Here is a 17423-nt window from a genome sequence, read left to right as displayed (position 1 = left end):
CATTTCCCCACTAACAGGCGTTTGCTTTCGCTTTCTTTGTATAATGAGTTGCACTTTATACATGCCTAGCTTCTTCGTAGCTTTTGATCACCATTTCTTTTGACAGTTTTAATTTTTTAGCAGTTAGTGTGGAGATTGTTATGGAATCGGGTGAATCCCTGACCGACCCGAAGCTGCAGCCAGCTGCAGCTGTTACGGCGCTTGGCCTGAATGAGGTTGTAAATTGCAACAGCTGATAAGTGTGAGCGACGATTGCGTTGCTCGCTGTAAGTGACTAAACAAGTAGTGTGTTCGGAGCAGTACTAATTTCTGGGAATCCATACTGCAAACTATCTCGGAAAGTGTAATGGCTGTTGCCGTCGCTGTGATCGGCAAAGAGGTAAATGCCCATTTCAAATCGTTTCATCTATGTGTGTGTCATCTCTCTAACTTTTCAGTGTTTAAGGGATTGCGTTGCTAATTGTCTGATTACATAATTTGATTGTTCCAACTGGCTGTACTGCTTGGCTCTGCGTTCGTTAAAATTAGCAGCTATCAGTGCGCAAAGAGCTGAATATATTTAGCAGTGTTGCTTATATCTCTTTCACACGAACACTTTCGATCCTCATTGGACTCGATCTGCATTCAATTCAATACAGTGTCAACTTGCACAGTGTGACTGTGATCCTTTTTTGTCTATTCATGTTAGGGTAAATACCCTTTCCCAAGCATTCTACCCCGAACAAGCGAAGCACCAGGCCGGGAGGAATGTACCCGTTGTACTAGGGGCTTAACAGTGCTAAGAATGGATGCACGTCTTGTGCTGCTAATTTGTGTTTGTTGCTCATTATCTGCCAAGGATGAAAAATAGACGATCGTGTAGATTGTTACTGGCGAAACTTCTATTAGCAGTTCGTTGCGGCTCAACGTCACGCGTTACATCTCTACACTTGCATGCCCAGCTTGCTCGTGCTCAAAGCCTTGCTTGGATGCGCTAGCTATCCAGCTGGTTGCAAAACTGCTTGTAATCAGCTCATAGTCAGTCTGGTCTTCAAGCCTATTCGTATAATAGCAGGCTAGAAAAGTAAATCCTTATTGCTTAGAATTATTGCACTGAAATGTATTGCTGCAGTTTTGAAGTGCTCAGTAGCGTTTCAGAATAATAAGTACGGTACAATTACGGCGGTACCCCAGACGTAATTATACCATAAATGCATAGGAGACCACGCTACCACAGGTCTAGTTGGGGATTCAAAGAATGGCATGCCCCACATGTCTGTCTTTTGTTGCATTCATTGCTCGTGCTGTTCAAGGACACAGTTACCGTAACACAATGATTCCCACTAGAGTGGCCATTGCAACGGTGCCGATTCCTGCTTTTCTTCAAAGTCATGAAAAAAAATTTTGGAAAACCTGAGGTTATTTTTTTGCTGTATTTAAAAACTGCTTTGAACTGAGGAAGGATAAGCAAATCATATTCACATGGTGTAGTAGTGAAAATTTAACCATGCCTTAATTTTTGGTGGCCTTATTTCAGATGGGAAGAAAAAAAAAAAATTGGTGTTCAATTCAATGACTATACAGGCCTATATTTTTGCTTTCATGTTTTTTTTCTTTTAGTGTCCTATGTTAGACATAAGTATACACTATACATGGATCAGACCATGGTATGTTTACCGACAACTATAAGCTCCATAAAACCCCGGCCCTCAGTCACCAGCGGCGGCTGCGGAACAACTGACCACGGTGGCGGTCAGACCTGTGACGCAGCAGGGGGTGCTAAGAAAGCCTGGCTCCGCTGGACAGGCCGCCATTGGAAACTGACCCTGGCAACGTTTAACGTTAGAACCCTAGCTAGTGAAGCTAGTTTAGCAGTGCTGTTAGAGGAACTAGAGGGCATGAAATGGGATGTCATAGGGCTTAGTGAGGTTAGGAGGCCGAATGAGGCATATACTGTACTGAAGGATGGGCATGTACTGTGTTATCGAGGTTTACCAGAGAGGCGACAACTAGGAGTAGGTTTCCTTGTCAATAAGTATATAGCGGGTAATATCGATGAATTTTATAGTATTAATGAGAGGGTTGCAGGCATCGTAATTAGGCTTAATAAGCGGTATAAACTGAAGGTTGTACAGGCCTATGCACCTACATGTAGTTATGATGACCAGGCAGTTGAAAGCTTCTATGAAGATGTAGAATCGGCAATCCGAAAAGTAGAGACGCAGTATACTGTACTAATGGGTGACTTCAATGCCAAGGTAGGGAAAAAACAGGCAGGAGACAAGGCAGTAGGTGACTATGGCATTGGTTCTAGGAATAGCAGGGGGGAGTTACTAGTTGAGTTTGCAGAGCGCAATAACTTACGAATCATGAATACCTTCTTCAGCAAACGGAAGAACCGGAAATGGACATGGAAAAGTCCTAACGGAGAGACTAAAAATGAAATCGACTTCATAATGTGTTCAACCCCCGCCATTGTGCAGGATGTAGAGGTAATCGGGAAAGTGCGATGCAGTGACCAGAGGATGGTGAGGTCCCGAATTAGCCTAAATCTGAAGAAAGAACGCAACAGATTAGTAAGAAAGAAACCCATCAACGAATTAGCGGTGAGGGGGAGGGCAGAAGAGTTCAGGATCTCGCTACAGAATAGTTATTCAGCTCTAACTGAGGATGGCGACATTACCCTAGAGGCAAGGAACAATAATTTCAGAGATATCATTACTGAGTGCGCGGTAGAAGTAGGCGGTAGGATAGTTAGAGAGGATACCGGTAAGCTGTCTAAGGAGGCGAAAGATTTGATTAAGAAACGCCAGAGTATGAAAGCTTCCAATCCAACAGACCAGATCGAATTGGCCGAGATATCAAAGCTAATCAACAAGCGCAAGGTGGCCGATATAAGGAAGTATAACATGGAGAAAATTGAGCATGCTGTAGAGAACGGGGGAAGCCTTAAAGCGGTAAAGAAGAAATTGGGCATAGGCAAAAACCAGATGTATGCGATAAGGGACAAGGCGGGCAACTTCATCACTAATATGGACAAGATAGTCAAAGTAGCCGAGGAGTTCTATACAGATCTCTACAGTAGCCAAAGTAGTCAGGACCATAATGAGATTGGCGGTAGGGAAAAACAGTCAGACGTTCCACCAGTGATGAAGGACGAGGTCAAGAAAGCACTAGAAACTATGAAAAGGGGGAAATCAGCTGGAGAGGATCAGATAACTACAGATTTGCTGAAGGACGGGGGGGATATCGTGCTAGAAGAACTGGCCACCCTGTATATGCAGTGCCTGGTGTCATTGACGGTACCGGAACCATGGAAGAATGCAAACATTATCCTCATTCATAAGAAAGGGGACTCTAAGGACCTTAAATATTACAGACCAATCAGCTTACTATCTGTTACGTATAAGGTATTTACTAAGGTAATCGCTAATAGAATCAGGACAACCTTAGACTGCAATCAAGCAAAGGATCAAGCAGGGTTTCGGAAACGGTACTCTACTATCGATCATATCCATACCATCAATCAGGTGATAGAAAAATGCTCGGAATATAATCAGCCCTTATACATAGCATTCATTGATTACGAAAAAGCATTTGACTCAGTTGAAACCTCGGCGGTGATGCAGGCATTACGAAATCAGGGGGTAGACAAGCCGTACGTGAAAGTGCTGGAAGATATATATAGTGGCTGCACAGCAACCATAGTTCTGCATAAAGAAAGTAACAAAATTCCCATAAAGAAAGGTGTTAGGCAAGGAGACACAATCTCCCCAGTACTATTCACAGCTTGCTTAGAGGAGGTATTCAGAGACTTAGAATGGGAGCAGTTAGGGATAAGGGTAGACGGAGAATACCTCAGGAATCTGCGATTTGCTGATGACATTGCCTTGCTAAGTAACTCGGGGGATGAACTGCAAATAATGATTGATGACCTAGACAGAAAAAGTAGAAAGGTAGGCTTGAAAATCAATATGCAGAAGACTAAGGTAATGTTCAACAGCCTCAGGAAGGAACAGCAGTTTACATTAGGTAGCGAAATACTGGAAGTAGTAGGCGAATATGTCTACTTAGGACAGGTAGTAACCGCAGATCCGGACCATGAAAAGGAAGTAACAAGAAGAATAAGATTGGGATGGAGCGCATTTGGCAAGCACTCGCAGATTATGACTAGCAGCTTACCGGTATCGCTCAAGAGGAAAGTATACAACAGTTGCATCTTGCCTGTACTCACTTATGGGGCTGAAGCGTGGAGGCTAACCAAGAGAGTTCTACTTAAGTTGAGGACAACCCAGAGGGCTATGGAACGAAAAATGGTAGGGGTAACATTAAGAGATAGAAAGCGTGCAGAGTGGGTCAGAGAAATAACTCAAGTTACCGACATTCTATTGGAAATTAAGAAGAAGAAATGGACATGGGCAGGACATGTGCGAAGAGAGGATAACCGATGGTCACTGAGGGTAACAAATTGGATTCCAAGGGAAGGAAAGCGTAGCAGGGGGCGGCAGAAAGTTAGGTGGGCGGATGAGATTAAGAAGTTCGCAGGGGTCAAGTGGATGCAGCTAGCTCAGAACCGGGTTAAGTGGAGAAATATGGGAGAGGCCTTCGCCCAGCAGTGGGTATAATCAGGATGATGATGATGATAATGACCATATGGTTTATAATTTAATTTCTTGTTGCTGTTTCGGTTCCGGATTTATCAACTGAACAATGTCTGTGATGTGTAATTGATGTTTAGGTCACGTGAGGCACAAGAAAAACAGCAACATAATTGCTAAAATACCATTTGTTGTCATTCCAGCTCTAGACACAGGCATGATTAAGTGTTGTTGGGAATTAAAACTGTATCTCAGCGATTATATTGCATTTTTATTATTCCTCACAAGCCTAAACGACAACTACATGTCATAGCAATCATTTAGTTGATGGAAGAAGTTCAGTTCTACAGTATTTCTTACCGGTCATGGATGAATACTGTGCAGTGATCCATGTGTTCTAATGTCTAACCCACCATTTCAAAGAGGAGAATATGCGCCTAAAAAGGTATCTATAGTCCTTTAGGCTGTGTCTTTAAGGACACAATGTGACAGTGTTATTGGTTCCCTTTGCAGATTATTTTTTGCATACGTGCACTTTGCTACTCTATTAATCACTGACCCCTTAATTTGTATCTCTAATATCTCACACACGCTTATTAGCAAACAGTCAGTCGTAAGCCACCGCATTGTGTACAAGACCGCGCGACGTAAAGCCCTGCTTTAACCGCGTTGTACGAACATGCCTGTGTAGCTTAGGGGTAGTGTGTCTCGCTTGGGTTCCAAGTGCCCATGTTCGACTCTTATCTCACCCCCCCCCCCCCCCCCCCCCCCGTTCTCGTGATGCGGTACAATCCGCTGACGAATCGGTGTTTGGCGATGTCACCTGCCAACTACAACCTGCCAGACGTGTGCTTCTGATTTTTCACATGCCAAGAACACCAGTGCCGGATTTTCTGCAGAACTGAGTCCGATAACACTGCCGCATTAAAATCCGAGATACTGAATCAAAGCATTGCATGAATCCAGGTGTCCCACCTAGTTAGAGGGGCTTACATTTGGAAAAAAAAAAAAGGAGTTCATGTGCTTGCATCAATGCAGTGAGTAAAGTACTTAAAGTTGTGTCTTTTGCAGTGTGACACCCCTCCGCAGCTTTTGGTTGGGCATGTTCTTCACATTTCTGTTTAGTATTCTACAGAGAGCGTCAGTCGTGCCTCTGTAGTGCAAGAAAATGTAAAGCAAGAACATCGCAATTTTTCTTTTTCCTTCCCCTTGCCTGTTGCTCTTCTGCTGTTTGCATAAATTGTAATAATTTATTTAATGAAATGATGCCCTGTTTCAGGCATCAATACCTAGTATTCATGCATAAATTGTAATAATTTTCAACATTTTAGCCCCATTTTTATGTTGTAGTAATACACTACCAAGAAGTTTAGGTTGGAAGCAGAAAAAAGAGAAAACCTCTGGATTTTAGAGTCCAGCCTGTGTTTTGAAGGAGGAAGAGCTCTAATTAGTGCATTTTTGAGTTCCAGTACAATAGAGAGCAGGGGTAACAGCTAGTGCTCATTTCAAAAGTCACTGATGCTTGAATGGGCATGAGTTTTATTGAAGGGGAAGAGGCATCAAATTTTTCTTGTATTTCTGCTTTGGAATTATGCGTGAGACATTAAACATGAATCACTGTATGAAGTTCACCTGCTTCGCCTATGCTCGGCAAATAATTTATAATTGGATTTCTTCTGTTACTCAGTTTTAGCTTCAGGTTGCCAAAAGATGGTTTTGACATCAGAAATTAGTATAAGGTCATGTGAGGCAGACGAAAATGGCTACATAATAGCCGCTCGACTACTGTGTCCAAGGATGAGAGCTCGAATCCTGGCTGCGGAAGCCGCTTTTCGATGGAGGCGAAAATCAAGGCGCCCGTGTGCTGTGCAATGTCAGTGCACGCTAAAGAACCCTAGAAGGTGGCCGAAATTTCTGGAGTCCTCCACTATGGCATCTCTCATAGCCTGAGTCGCTTTGGGACGTTAAACCCCATAAACTTAAACCATCTGCTCAGCAACTTGAAACTGAAACAAACTACATAATAAAATGACTTCAGTTGCAAATTATTGAGTGTTGCCAAATTTTGCGCAGTGATTCATGCTTGGTAGTATTACATGCACACTTTCAAAGCAAAGTTATGTGATTAAAACGTTTGTGTCTCCACCCCTTTAAGCAGTTTAATTACTGCGTAGTGCAAGACTTAGGCCTAAGGTAATGCAGCATTAAAGCACACGAGCATATGGACATAAGCATAGGGCACAAGAGAGAGATATAGTATCGTGTTAAATTGGTTCTCTGGCAAGCCAAAGTCTGGCCACAACATTTCTGGCCACAACAATCCCACGCCATTTCTGTTGCCGTAGAGAAAATAGTAAAAGAGAATGTTACAAACAGCATTATTTACACAGACTCCCTAGCCGTCCTCAGAGCTCTAAATCTAAGAAATGCAGCCGCTCCGTTACTCGGAGACATAATACACAATATAGCAACAGCCATTGCTCGAGGATATAACATAAAATTCTGCTGGATCCCGAGTCACGTGGGCATTAAAGGAAACGAGAGAGCAGACATATGTGCTGCGAAAGCCCGTGAGAAGCAAATGAAAGTATAAACATACCCTACAAAAACTGTATGAAACTTATACATCGCAAACAAAAAGAAAAATGGCAGTCTTCGTGGAATAGTAAAGTAGATAAACTACACTTAGTAAAGCCCATTTTGGGAGAATGGAGGTCGTGCCGGTATAAGGAACGTTTCATAGAAGTAATACTATGCCGCCTCCGCATTGGGCACACACACCTGACACATAATTTTCTGCTAACAAAAAAAGATAAACCTAAATGCGAAGAATATTGTTACGGTGAAATAGAAAAGGGGTGTTTATTTACAGTGATATGACAGTGGGATAAGGTGAAGCCTACTAGCCCCCAGGCACCAACGCTTTCTCTTCTTCTTCTCCCAGACCAGCACAATTCTTCCTCGTCGTCAGTGGCGTGACATTTCCCCCTACTCAGCCTAAGCCCTCTGGGCGTGTTCGTGAGTCATGCGAGGCTGACGCGGCTTCAAGCGGGCAACATGACATAGTTCGGTTTTGGCAGACCTACGACCCAATGCTGTCAGGCGGGCTATTGCATAAGGTAAATCGCTGATGCATTTAACAACCACACATGGGCCGTCATAGTGGGTCAAGAGTTTTTGATGTAGGCCACGGCGCCGAATTGGACGCCACAGCCAGACTAAATCACCTACAGAGTATGTGACCCGCCGGTAACTGGCATCGTATTGCACTTTAGAACGTTCTTGTGAAGCACCAGACCGTAATCGGGCGATTCTCTGAGCTTCTTCGGCGAGACAGAGGGTCTCAGCCAGGCAGGGGTCTTCACGGATTGTGAAGGGCAGGATAGTATCCAGGGAGTAGCGTGGCGGTCTGGCATAGAGCAGGAAAAATGGACTGTACCCAGTCGTCTCATGCGTGGCGGTATTAAATGCATACGTGATGAAGGATAGTATGGTGTCCCAGTTCTTATGCCCTGCGTCCACATACATGGCTAGCATGTTGATAAGCGTTCTGTTGATGCGCTCAGTCAAGCCAGTCTGGGTATGGTATGGCGTCGAGTGTCGGAAAGTTACGGCGCATAAACGCATGAGCTCTTCAACAACATCAGCAGTGAATTGTCGGCCCCGATCAGTGATGACAATTCGTGGTGGCCCGTGTCGTAAGATGACTGAGAGCAGCAAGAAAAGCGACACCTGATGTGGCGTAGCAGATGTAAGAGCAGCGGTTTCACAGTAACGTGTGAGATGGTCCACGCAGATTACTATCCAGTGATTTCCATCCACGGACTTCGGAAACGGACCTACGAGGTCAATGCCTACTTGATCAAACGGAGCTGTCGGGGTCTTCACATGGTGCAGCATGCCAGATGGAGTTGCAGTTGGACGTTTGTGGCGTTGACATTGCTTGCAACTGGCAATGTATTGTTCAATCGTCGAGTGCATTCTGGGCCAGTAAAATCTTTCTTGAGCACGGTGGAGTGTTCGAACCGATCCTAAATGCCCAGAAGTTGGATCATCATGCCTAACACACAATACGTTCGTGCACAGCGTCTTGGGAACTACGAGTAGGTATCGCTGGCCGACAGGCGAATAACTTTTTTCATAGGAGGCCATCAGGCTCACAAAAACGGCTTGTAGGTACGCTGGCTTGGGCGGCGGCAAAGAGAGGCTGCAGACTGGTATCATTTTGCTGTTCCGTTTTGAAAACATTCGTGTCGTGGAACGCTGGCTCGAGGGTCGATATATAACTGTCGAAATCGTCGCTGTCAGGTCCAGTCATGGCCATTGGCATCCTAGAAAGACAATCTGCATCTGCATGACGCCTCCCGCTTTTGTACACCACGGCAAAGTCATATTCCTGTAACCAGAGGGCCTAGCGTGCGAGGCGACCACATGGGTCTCGAAGGTTCCGCAGCCAACAGAGTGAATGATGGTCAGTTATGATAGTAAACGACCGTCCATACAAATATGAACGGAAACGCTGCACAGCGAAAACTACAGCCAGGCATTCCTGTTCGGTGACTGTGTAGTTTCGCTCCGGCTTGCTCAGGGTACGACTTGCATACGCGATAACATGCTCTTGTTCATCGTGCCGTTGGACAAGGACTGCCCCGAGACCGATTCCACTAGCGTCCGTGTGAACGTCTGTCACTGCAGCAGGATCGAAGTGACGCAGGATGGGTTTCGATATTAAAAGAAACTTCAGTTGACGATGCGTCGCAGTCTGGTGTCCAGTCAAAAGTGGAGTTTTTGTTGAGAAGGCACGTCAATGGGTAAGCGACGTCAGCAAAGTGATGTATAAAGCGTCTAAAATAAGAACACAACCCTAGAAAACTGCGCAACTCCTTCACTGTCTGTGGGGGTTTAAAAGACTCAACAGCAGCAGTTTTCTGGGGATCCGGCATTACACCATCACCATTGACAAGGTGTCCTAGCACCAGCGCTTGGCGCTCTCCAAAGCGGCACTTTTTCGAGTTTATGATTAGGGCGGCATTGTGCAGACAATTCAAGACTCGTACTAGACGGTCATTGTGTTCTTGGAAGGATTTCCCAAATATGACGACATCGTCCAGATAGCAAAGACAAATGTCCCATTTTAAGCCGCGCAAAACTGTGTCCATAAAGCGTTCAAATGTGGCTGGCGCATTACACAGCCCGAATGGCATAACATTAAACTCATAAAGGCCATCTGGCGTTACGAAGGCTGTTTTTTTCTTATCAGCAGGGTCCATTGGAATTTGCCAGTAGCCAGATCTGAGATCAAGACAAGAAAAATAGGACGCACCAGAGAGCCAGTCGAGGGCATCGTCTATGCGAGGAAGAGGATAGACATCCTTTTTCGTAACAGAATTTAGACGCCGATAATCGACGCAGAATCGCCACGAACCGTCTTTCTTGCGTACAAGAATAACAGGGGCAGACTAGGGGCTAGATGACTCCTGTATCACCTTCTTCCGTAGCATGTCCTCCACTTGCTCATGAATGACTTTGCGCTCAGATGGGGACACGCAATATGGCTTTTGACGAATGGAACGAGCCGAACCAGTGTCGATGGTATGATGGGTCCAATGTGCAGGGCGAGAGGTCGGTCCATCTGTTTGAGAAAAGTCAAACATAGGCGAAAAGGGTAGAAGAATATCCACAAGAGTACGGCGTTGAGGTGAGCTGAGATCGGCGCTGATCATACAGAAGATCGAAGTTTCATCAGCAGGCAGAGGTACGGTGGCACTCGTAGCATCTGTGACCAAAGCAACGACGTGGGGCATATCGGGTCCACAGGAGGCAAGCTTCAGTCCCGTTGGTAAAACTGCGGGCTCGGACGATGGATTGATTGTCCATAACGAGGCACTACCGTGATGCACGGAGATCATACAGTGAGGGATAATAACATTTTTCTTCAGGCATGCTGAGTGAACTGGGTGCACCACGGCCTGAAATGAAACGTGGTCAAGAAGTGGAGCGGACACGGGGACGAACATGGCAGACAAAGGTGGAACTACTGTGTCTTCGGTAATACTAAAAACTGTGTCTTCATTACGGCCACTTTCAAAAAGAGTCGGCAGATGCGAGCCGTCAAAATGAACCTCTTGACTTCGGCAGTCCACGGTAGCACCACAAAACTTCAAGAAGTCCATTCCTAAAATGATGTCATGCGTAGAGTGGGGTAAGACTACGAATTCGGCTTGAAAAATTGCACCACCCACAGTCACTTGCGCACTACACACACCCAGTGGCCGCAACTCCTCTCCACTCACACCACAAAACGTTGAACCACGGTCATATTCAAACATCACTTTGCGTCCCAACAAGCGCCTAAACTGATTACTCATCACAGGCACAGTCGCACCCGTATCCATCAAAGCTAATGTATACACACCATCAATAAACACACGAATTTTGTTTTTGAGCATTATAGTTGGAGGGATGTTGGCACACAGCACATTTCCAGCGACCTCACCCCTTTGGTCGCGCTGGTTAGTTCTCCTGCTGAGGCGACATGCTGCGCCGCCGCGGTGATGGAGAACGATGCGCACGGAAGGCGGGTGGAGGAGTAACACTTCTATCAGATGCAGGGGAGTGGTCGCGGAGATTCTGGTTATGGGTGTTGCGGTAATACCCACGCTGAGTACCGTATTTACTCGCATAATGATCGCACTTTTTTTTTTAAAATACTGACGCAAATTTCGGGGTGCGATCATTACGCGGGGTAAATTTTCTACAAAAAATTTTTGAGCACCGAAAACGCAAACAAGTTGCAGGTCAGACGTCTTAGAACATATATCTCGATTACAACCAAAAATAAAAGCTGAGTAAGGCTTACCTTCGCAATAAACACGCACATTAAGCATCACATGGAGTGCACAATGCCCATTTATTTTTTTTCGTCAGTACTCTAATCAAAGTCTGAATCCTCTCCATCCTCGCTTTCATTGCTGCACGACTCATCGGAAACGGCAGTGTCGTCGCTGGGAGCATCTTCACAATCCCACAGGAAGTCATCTTCCGTTCCATCCAAAGCGTTAGATATGCCTGTCTTCTTAAAACTCTTAGCCACTACCTCGTCGGGGATACTGCTCCACGCTTCTGTGATCCACGAGCACAGCATCTCCACGGATGGCCTTCTAATCTTTCCGCTCGGCGTCAAATCATGCTGGCCCATCGCCATCCACTCAGCATAAAGTCGTCGAATGTTGTCCTTGAACGGTTTGTTCAAAGACACGTCGAGAGGCTGCAGCAGCGAAGTCAGGCCGCCTGGAATGACTGCAATGTCCGTGCGCAGCTCTTTCAGCTTGCCACGCACGCTGTCCACAAGGTGACCCCTAAAACTGTCCAAAACCAGAAGCGAGGGAAGCAGAAATGCTCCTGGTCTTCTTCCTCAAACAGTCTTGATCCAGTCGACCATCAGGTCTGCAGTCATCCACCCTTTCATCTGTGCATGTATATGGATGCCACGGGGAAAGTTTCCCTTCGGAATAGTCTTCCGTTTGAAGATCACGTATGGTGGCAGCTTCCGCCCGTCGGCCGTCACAGCAAGCATGACTGTGCATCGCTGTTTTTCTGCACCAGACGTCTTCACGAGGACGTTCCGAGCACCCTTCTCGTTCACAGTTGTATTCCGGGGCATGTCGAACGTCAGTGGAGTTTGATCGGCGTTTCCAATTTGCGACATGAGGTAACCGCATTTTTCGCGAAGCCTAGTGACGAAGTGATGGAAGTCTATCACTTTGCTTTCATACGCGGCTGGGAGCCGCTGGCACAACGACGTCCGCCGCCTCAGGGAAAGTCCATTCCGTCGCATAAAGCGAGTCGTCCAACCGGAGCTAGCGCGGAAATCCTTTGCGGCGATTCCCAGCTTCCTGGCAGTTGTGCGCGCCTGCGTCTGTATCATTTCTAATGACACTGCACAACCATCCTTGCGCAGGTCTCTCACGTATTCTAGGACCGCCTCCTCAACACGAGGGAACTTGCCCGTTTTGGGTCCACGGAAAGCCCGCCGTGTCTTGTTCGTAGCCATCAGCTTCTCGCGCTGCTTCTTCCAATAGCGTATCCTCATTTCGTCCACGCCGAAATGCCTACCAGCAGCGCGGTTGCCATGCTCGAGTGCATAGTCGACAGCCTTGAGCTTGAACGCGGCGGTGTAACTGGCATACCGCCCCATGGTGAAATGGCGTAAACTCGCACAAAAACACAAAGCACGCTACGACGCTGCCGAATTGCAAAATGGCGAATGCCGCAAAGCATGGAATCATGGGAACTCCAACGTTACTAGACTAGGTTGGGAACTCGTCGGAATGCATTCGCTGCGGGATGACTGCAGATCAACCACCAGGCGGCTCCATGTTCAGGGTGCGATCATTACGCGGGGAATTTAAAAAATGGAATTTTGACCTCAAAATTCAGGGGTGCGATCATTACGCGAGTGCGATCATTATGCGAGTAAATACGGTATTGGATTGCTGAAAAACGGGACTATATTGCCGATTGTTAGGTACTGTTGGAGGCATCAGACGGTTATAGCGAGGTGGGAACCTACTGCAGCAGTACCTGGCGATGTGACCTTCGACACCGCAGCGGTAGCATATTGGCGGGGAAGGTAGAAAAGGCTGTTGGGAATGAGAGCAAGGAACAGCTGGGCGCGTCGTAGGTCTGGCTGAATGCTCATACTGCTTAGGAATCCTGGTAGATCGAATGGAAGATCTATGTGCACTTGAGGCGATGCCATACCTCGGGCGTCAGGCATCGGCGCATTCCGGTTGGCGAAATGTATAGGAGGATAGTCAATAGAAGCTGCAACTTCAGGAGCTTGTGTGAAAGGCTGCACTGTAATCGCTTGTGGTGGTGAAGCTGGCCGTCTTGATACCCTTTGGACAGAGACCTCAGCAGATTCGTGCAGGGAAAGTGGATTGAGCCGCAGCAGGTCTTCCCGCTCGATTTGCCGGATCATCGACGGAAGATCTAGTTGGGCATGGTCATCAAGGCTGGCCACGGTAGGCACGTTGGCCAGCCGCCCAAATTTTGGCGCAATATGACGGGTTTTGAGAGCTTGAAAAGCACGGATGTGTTTAATAACATCGGAGACGGTTTCAAGGGTGTCTTTGGCAATTAAAAAGTTGTACATGTCAGCCGCGATGCCCTTCAAAATGTGGCCAACTCTGTCTTCTTCGGGCATGTTGGAATTCACACATTTGCACAATCTGAGGATCTCTTCTGTATAAGTGGTACAAGTTTCATCCGGCAATTGAGCTCTTTGAGCAAGGGTCTGCTCAGCCCGCTTTTTGCTCGATACAGAGTCACCAAAACGCTGTTTGATCTCGGTGGCAAACCGTTCCCAAGTTGTCAAATTGTCCTCGTTATTCTCGAACCAGGTCATAGCCATGTGAGTTAGAAACAAAACGACGTTTGTGAGCATGGTGATAGGGTCCCACCGGTTGTACCGACTAACTCGTTCATAATGAAGTAGCCACTTCTCAACGTCCTCACCTTCCTCTCCTGCAAACGGTCGTGGTTCCCGGTAAGGCTGGCAGGGAACAGAGCTGGAGGGGGCAGGCCTTTCACCAGCCTGACTTGCAGCGTCGCGGCTGGCACGGTTAGGTTCGGTGTGGTCCATGATTGTTGGAAGCAGTGGCAGTCCAGCAAGGCAGCGACTACGCCGAAACTCAAGTTGGTCTTGCTGTGGCGTACTTAGGGATTGAACGGAGCACCTTCCACCAAGTTGTTACGGTGAAATAGAAAAGGGGTGTTTATTTACAGTGAATATGGCAGTGGGATAAGGTGAAGCCTACTAGCCGCCAGGCACCAGCGCTTTCTCTTCTTCTCCCAGACCAGCACAATTCTTCCTCGTCGTCAGTGCCGTGACAATATGGAGAACAACTAACTATTAACCATGTTTTATTCTCATGCACAGGTCTCGAAACACAGAAAAAATATTTTACCCCATTTTACAAACAACACATTCCTTTTCACCCAAAACTGATTTTAGGCGAAGATGGAATTGTAGATTTGTCGTGTGTTTTCAGTTTTCTAAGGGAAGCAAATGTTTTACACGAACTGTAGAATAAATCAAGTGTGCATCAGTAAACAAATTAAAACCTCATGCTTTCCACATCATTGCGTTAGCAGCTTATGCGTCATAAAAACCAGCGCAACCCGCTTCCTAAAAGGAGACTTTCTAAACAAACTAGTTTAACCACACCCGTTTTCCCTCTTTTTTCACAAAACAAATTAACCTTGCTCTTGGCACATGATAGCTTTAGTTGCTTATGCGCCAAAAAACCCAACACAACACAACAGCAACAACATTTCTTCTATGAAGTGATAAGGTTTAAGTTGGGTTGACTTTTTTGTTTCAGAACTCTCCACTGTTTGTAAAGACTGTGGCACCATGCAATGAGCTCAAATTCTTGTATACCATACACACTTCTCTGGATGTTGTTGAGGAAAAGATATCTCCTGGGAACAAGAGCTCTGGAGATGTTCGGGAGCTGTATTTGGGTCTGCTGTACCCTACGGAAGACTACAAAGTGTATGGTTATGTGACAAACACTAAAACAAAGTTCATTGTAATCGTGGAAACATCACGTACAGCTCTTCGCGACAATGAGATCCGGCAGGTAAGCATGATGCTGGTTTTGCACTGCCATATTTTTCCCCCTGTGTATTTGAAGTCCTTGCCATTTCTGATTGACATGAAACCGTTGCAGATGTTTCACAAACTTCATGCTTCATACTGTGATGTTGTTTGCAATCCCTTCTATGTTCCTGGTGACCAGATTATATCAAAGTGAGTTGTTAAGCTAAACTGAAATTTTGTATGAGTTGATCTTTCTTAATGCTCTAACATGCATTTCAGGTCATTTGATATCACTGTCAATGGGATAATGACAGGAGAATAATTGGCCAAGAGGTTCACTGCCATGGCAAATAAAGACAATACAAATGTCATGTTGCATTTACAGTTGATTTATTTTGTTCTACAAGCTGTACTGTGTCTTGTTTAAGCCACAGACTGTGGACTTAAAACAAACAAACAAAAAAGAAACAGTATTGCTACAAAAGTGGGAAAGGAAACCACACTGAGGACAGGTGCTAAGTCAGCCTCTCAAAAATAGCATCACTCCACTTGAAGCTGGAACCCACGTGCCGGCTAGTAGATGGCAACACAGTGATAGCACAGTGCCCAGCAATTGGTTCAGGCATCTTGCTTGGTGATAAAATGACATTCTTATCAGTGACGAGCAGTGTGTTTTTAGAAAGCACACCCCACTCATCGCTGTTGATACCGCCTAGTATGTAAATGCATGAGCCTGCAAAAAAGAAGCAAAAACAGAGACCATTTACTCCTCACTCTTATTCTGCTGCTTTCTCACCTATGGCTGCTGCAGAAGCACTGTGCCTTGCCACTGTAAGCTTGCAGGCTTTTCTCCATTCTGAATACTTGGAGCAGACATCAATGGAGTTCATACTGACTGGGTGCTTATCTCCAAGATTTGCAATCCTGCAGCCTCCACAGAGCCAGATACATCCATTGATAAGTGCTGCAGAAGCAAAAGCTCGAGGTAGTCTGAGAGGTTCACCTAGGATCCATCTACGACGGAGAAAAAAAAAAAACTTAATAATTACTATGCTTGGACAAAAACTAATTTCCTATAATAAAGCTGTAGAAAGAAAAGAAAATTGCCTGTCATGCTGCAGGGAGTACAGGAGCACATCAGAAACAACAGGACTGCCAGATCTCTCGGACATTCCTCCCATCAGCCATATGTATCCCTCCTTAACGACGGTGGCCATGCCCATTCTAGGCTCGGGCATCGGGCTTAACTGCCGCCACTTGTTGTCATCTACATTGAACTCCTCTGCAGAATCAAGCAACCTGTGGAATAAAAAATTAGTCACATTTTAGTAACCGGGGTGCAAAAATATGTATTTTTTTTCTGAGTTTTTAATGCATTGTGTAGGGTTCTAGGGATGAAGAATCTAGTGTTCACTGCTTTAGCATTTGTGATAGCAGCAATGAATGCAAGAATTAATAATACAGGTTACTGCAGCTAACTACTGCATATAATTCAGGACTGTGTCTAAAAGTACTCTAAGGCAGTCTAGAAGAAAAGAAGCTCTTTCCTGACCGTCCATGATGTCCTCTTCCGCCAAAAACAAGGACTTTGCCATCTGTAGCAACTGATGCATGGCATGCCCTTTGAGCTAACATATCTGGTTGTCTTTCCCATGTGCCCGTTTTCACATTTATAGTAAAGGTTGTTTTTGTTGCAACCATTTCACCGTTCTTCCTGATGAGTGTTGAGTAGCCACCTGCCAAAATAAAAGTTGAATTTCAGTTGAAGCACAGTGTGAAAAGCTGTTGTTTGTAACTGAAGGTGGAAGAAACTGCCTGGGAGGGTTTCGTTAGTTTTCTGAGCAGTGATAAAAGTCCCATTTCTAACATGTGCAACTTGCAAGCAGTGCCAGTATTAATAGACTGCTCCATGAAATGCCATAATACATTCCTGCAAAACATACATGGCATTAGCTTGACTGCAATAGTCTCCATTGCTGCATCTATTTATTTTGCTAAAAAGGGCTGCAACTCTCATTGCAAAAGTATTTGAGCTGTGCAGAGTAATGAGGTTTTTGCAACCTGGTCACAGCAGGGATCTGAGTCTTGTTTAAACGTTTCAATGGCCATACTTTGCAAAAGCTGTTATTCCTCTTCATGCTAGTATTCCAGCGCCCTCCCTTTTAGGAGTGGAACAAAACACCTGTGATTCATGCAGCACTGTCCACTTCTGGGTCTAGTAGAGTGGGCCAAACCGC

The 17423-nt window shown here is 45.7% G+C and overlaps 2 protein-coding genes across 2 annotated transcripts in view; one reads left to right on the top strand and one right to left on the bottom strand.

The window, feature by feature from the left end:
• Positions 1 to 111: 111 nt before the first annotated feature.
• On the top strand, positions 112 to 15564 carry LOC146205928 (trafficking protein particle complex subunit 2-like protein). The gene is made up of 4 exons (XM_084590591.1): positions 112 to 379; positions 14966 to 15226; positions 15317 to 15396; positions 15466 to 15564. The coding sequence occupies exons 1-4, from the start codon at positions 347 to 349 to the stop codon at positions 15506 to 15508; spliced, it is 417 nt and encodes a 138-aa protein (XP_084446717.1). The 5' UTR covers positions 112 to 346; the 3' UTR covers positions 15509 to 15564.
• A 34-nt stretch (positions 15565 to 15598) lies between these two features.
• The window catches only part of LOC146205927 (uncharacterized), a 44403-nt gene continuing 42578 nt past the window's right edge, over positions 15599 to 17423 (bottom strand). Inside the window, exons 15-18 of the mRNA XM_084608241.1 lie at positions 16739 to 16922; positions 16294 to 16485; positions 15983 to 16200; positions 15599 to 15919 (exon numbers count right to left, since the gene is read on the bottom strand). Coding sequence (XP_084464367.1) covers positions 15702 to 15919; positions 15983 to 16200; positions 16294 to 16485; positions 16739 to 16922 — 812 coding nt within the window. The 3' untranslated portion in view covers positions 15599 to 15701. The remainder of the gene's footprint in view (positions 15920 to 15982; positions 16201 to 16293; positions 16486 to 16738; positions 16923 to 17423) is intronic.

The sequence above is a fragment of the Amblyomma maculatum genome, chromosome 1 (assembly GCF_055883805.1).
Source record: "Amblyomma maculatum isolate TAMU_Amacu chromosome 1, ASM5588380v1, whole genome shotgun sequence".
In the NCBI taxonomy this organism is placed as follows: domain Eukaryota; kingdom Metazoa; phylum Arthropoda; class Arachnida; order Ixodida; family Ixodidae; genus Amblyomma; species Amblyomma maculatum.
The sequence above is the reverse complement of the archived record's forward strand: the minus strand, read 5'-3'. Positions and strand labels throughout refer to the sequence as shown.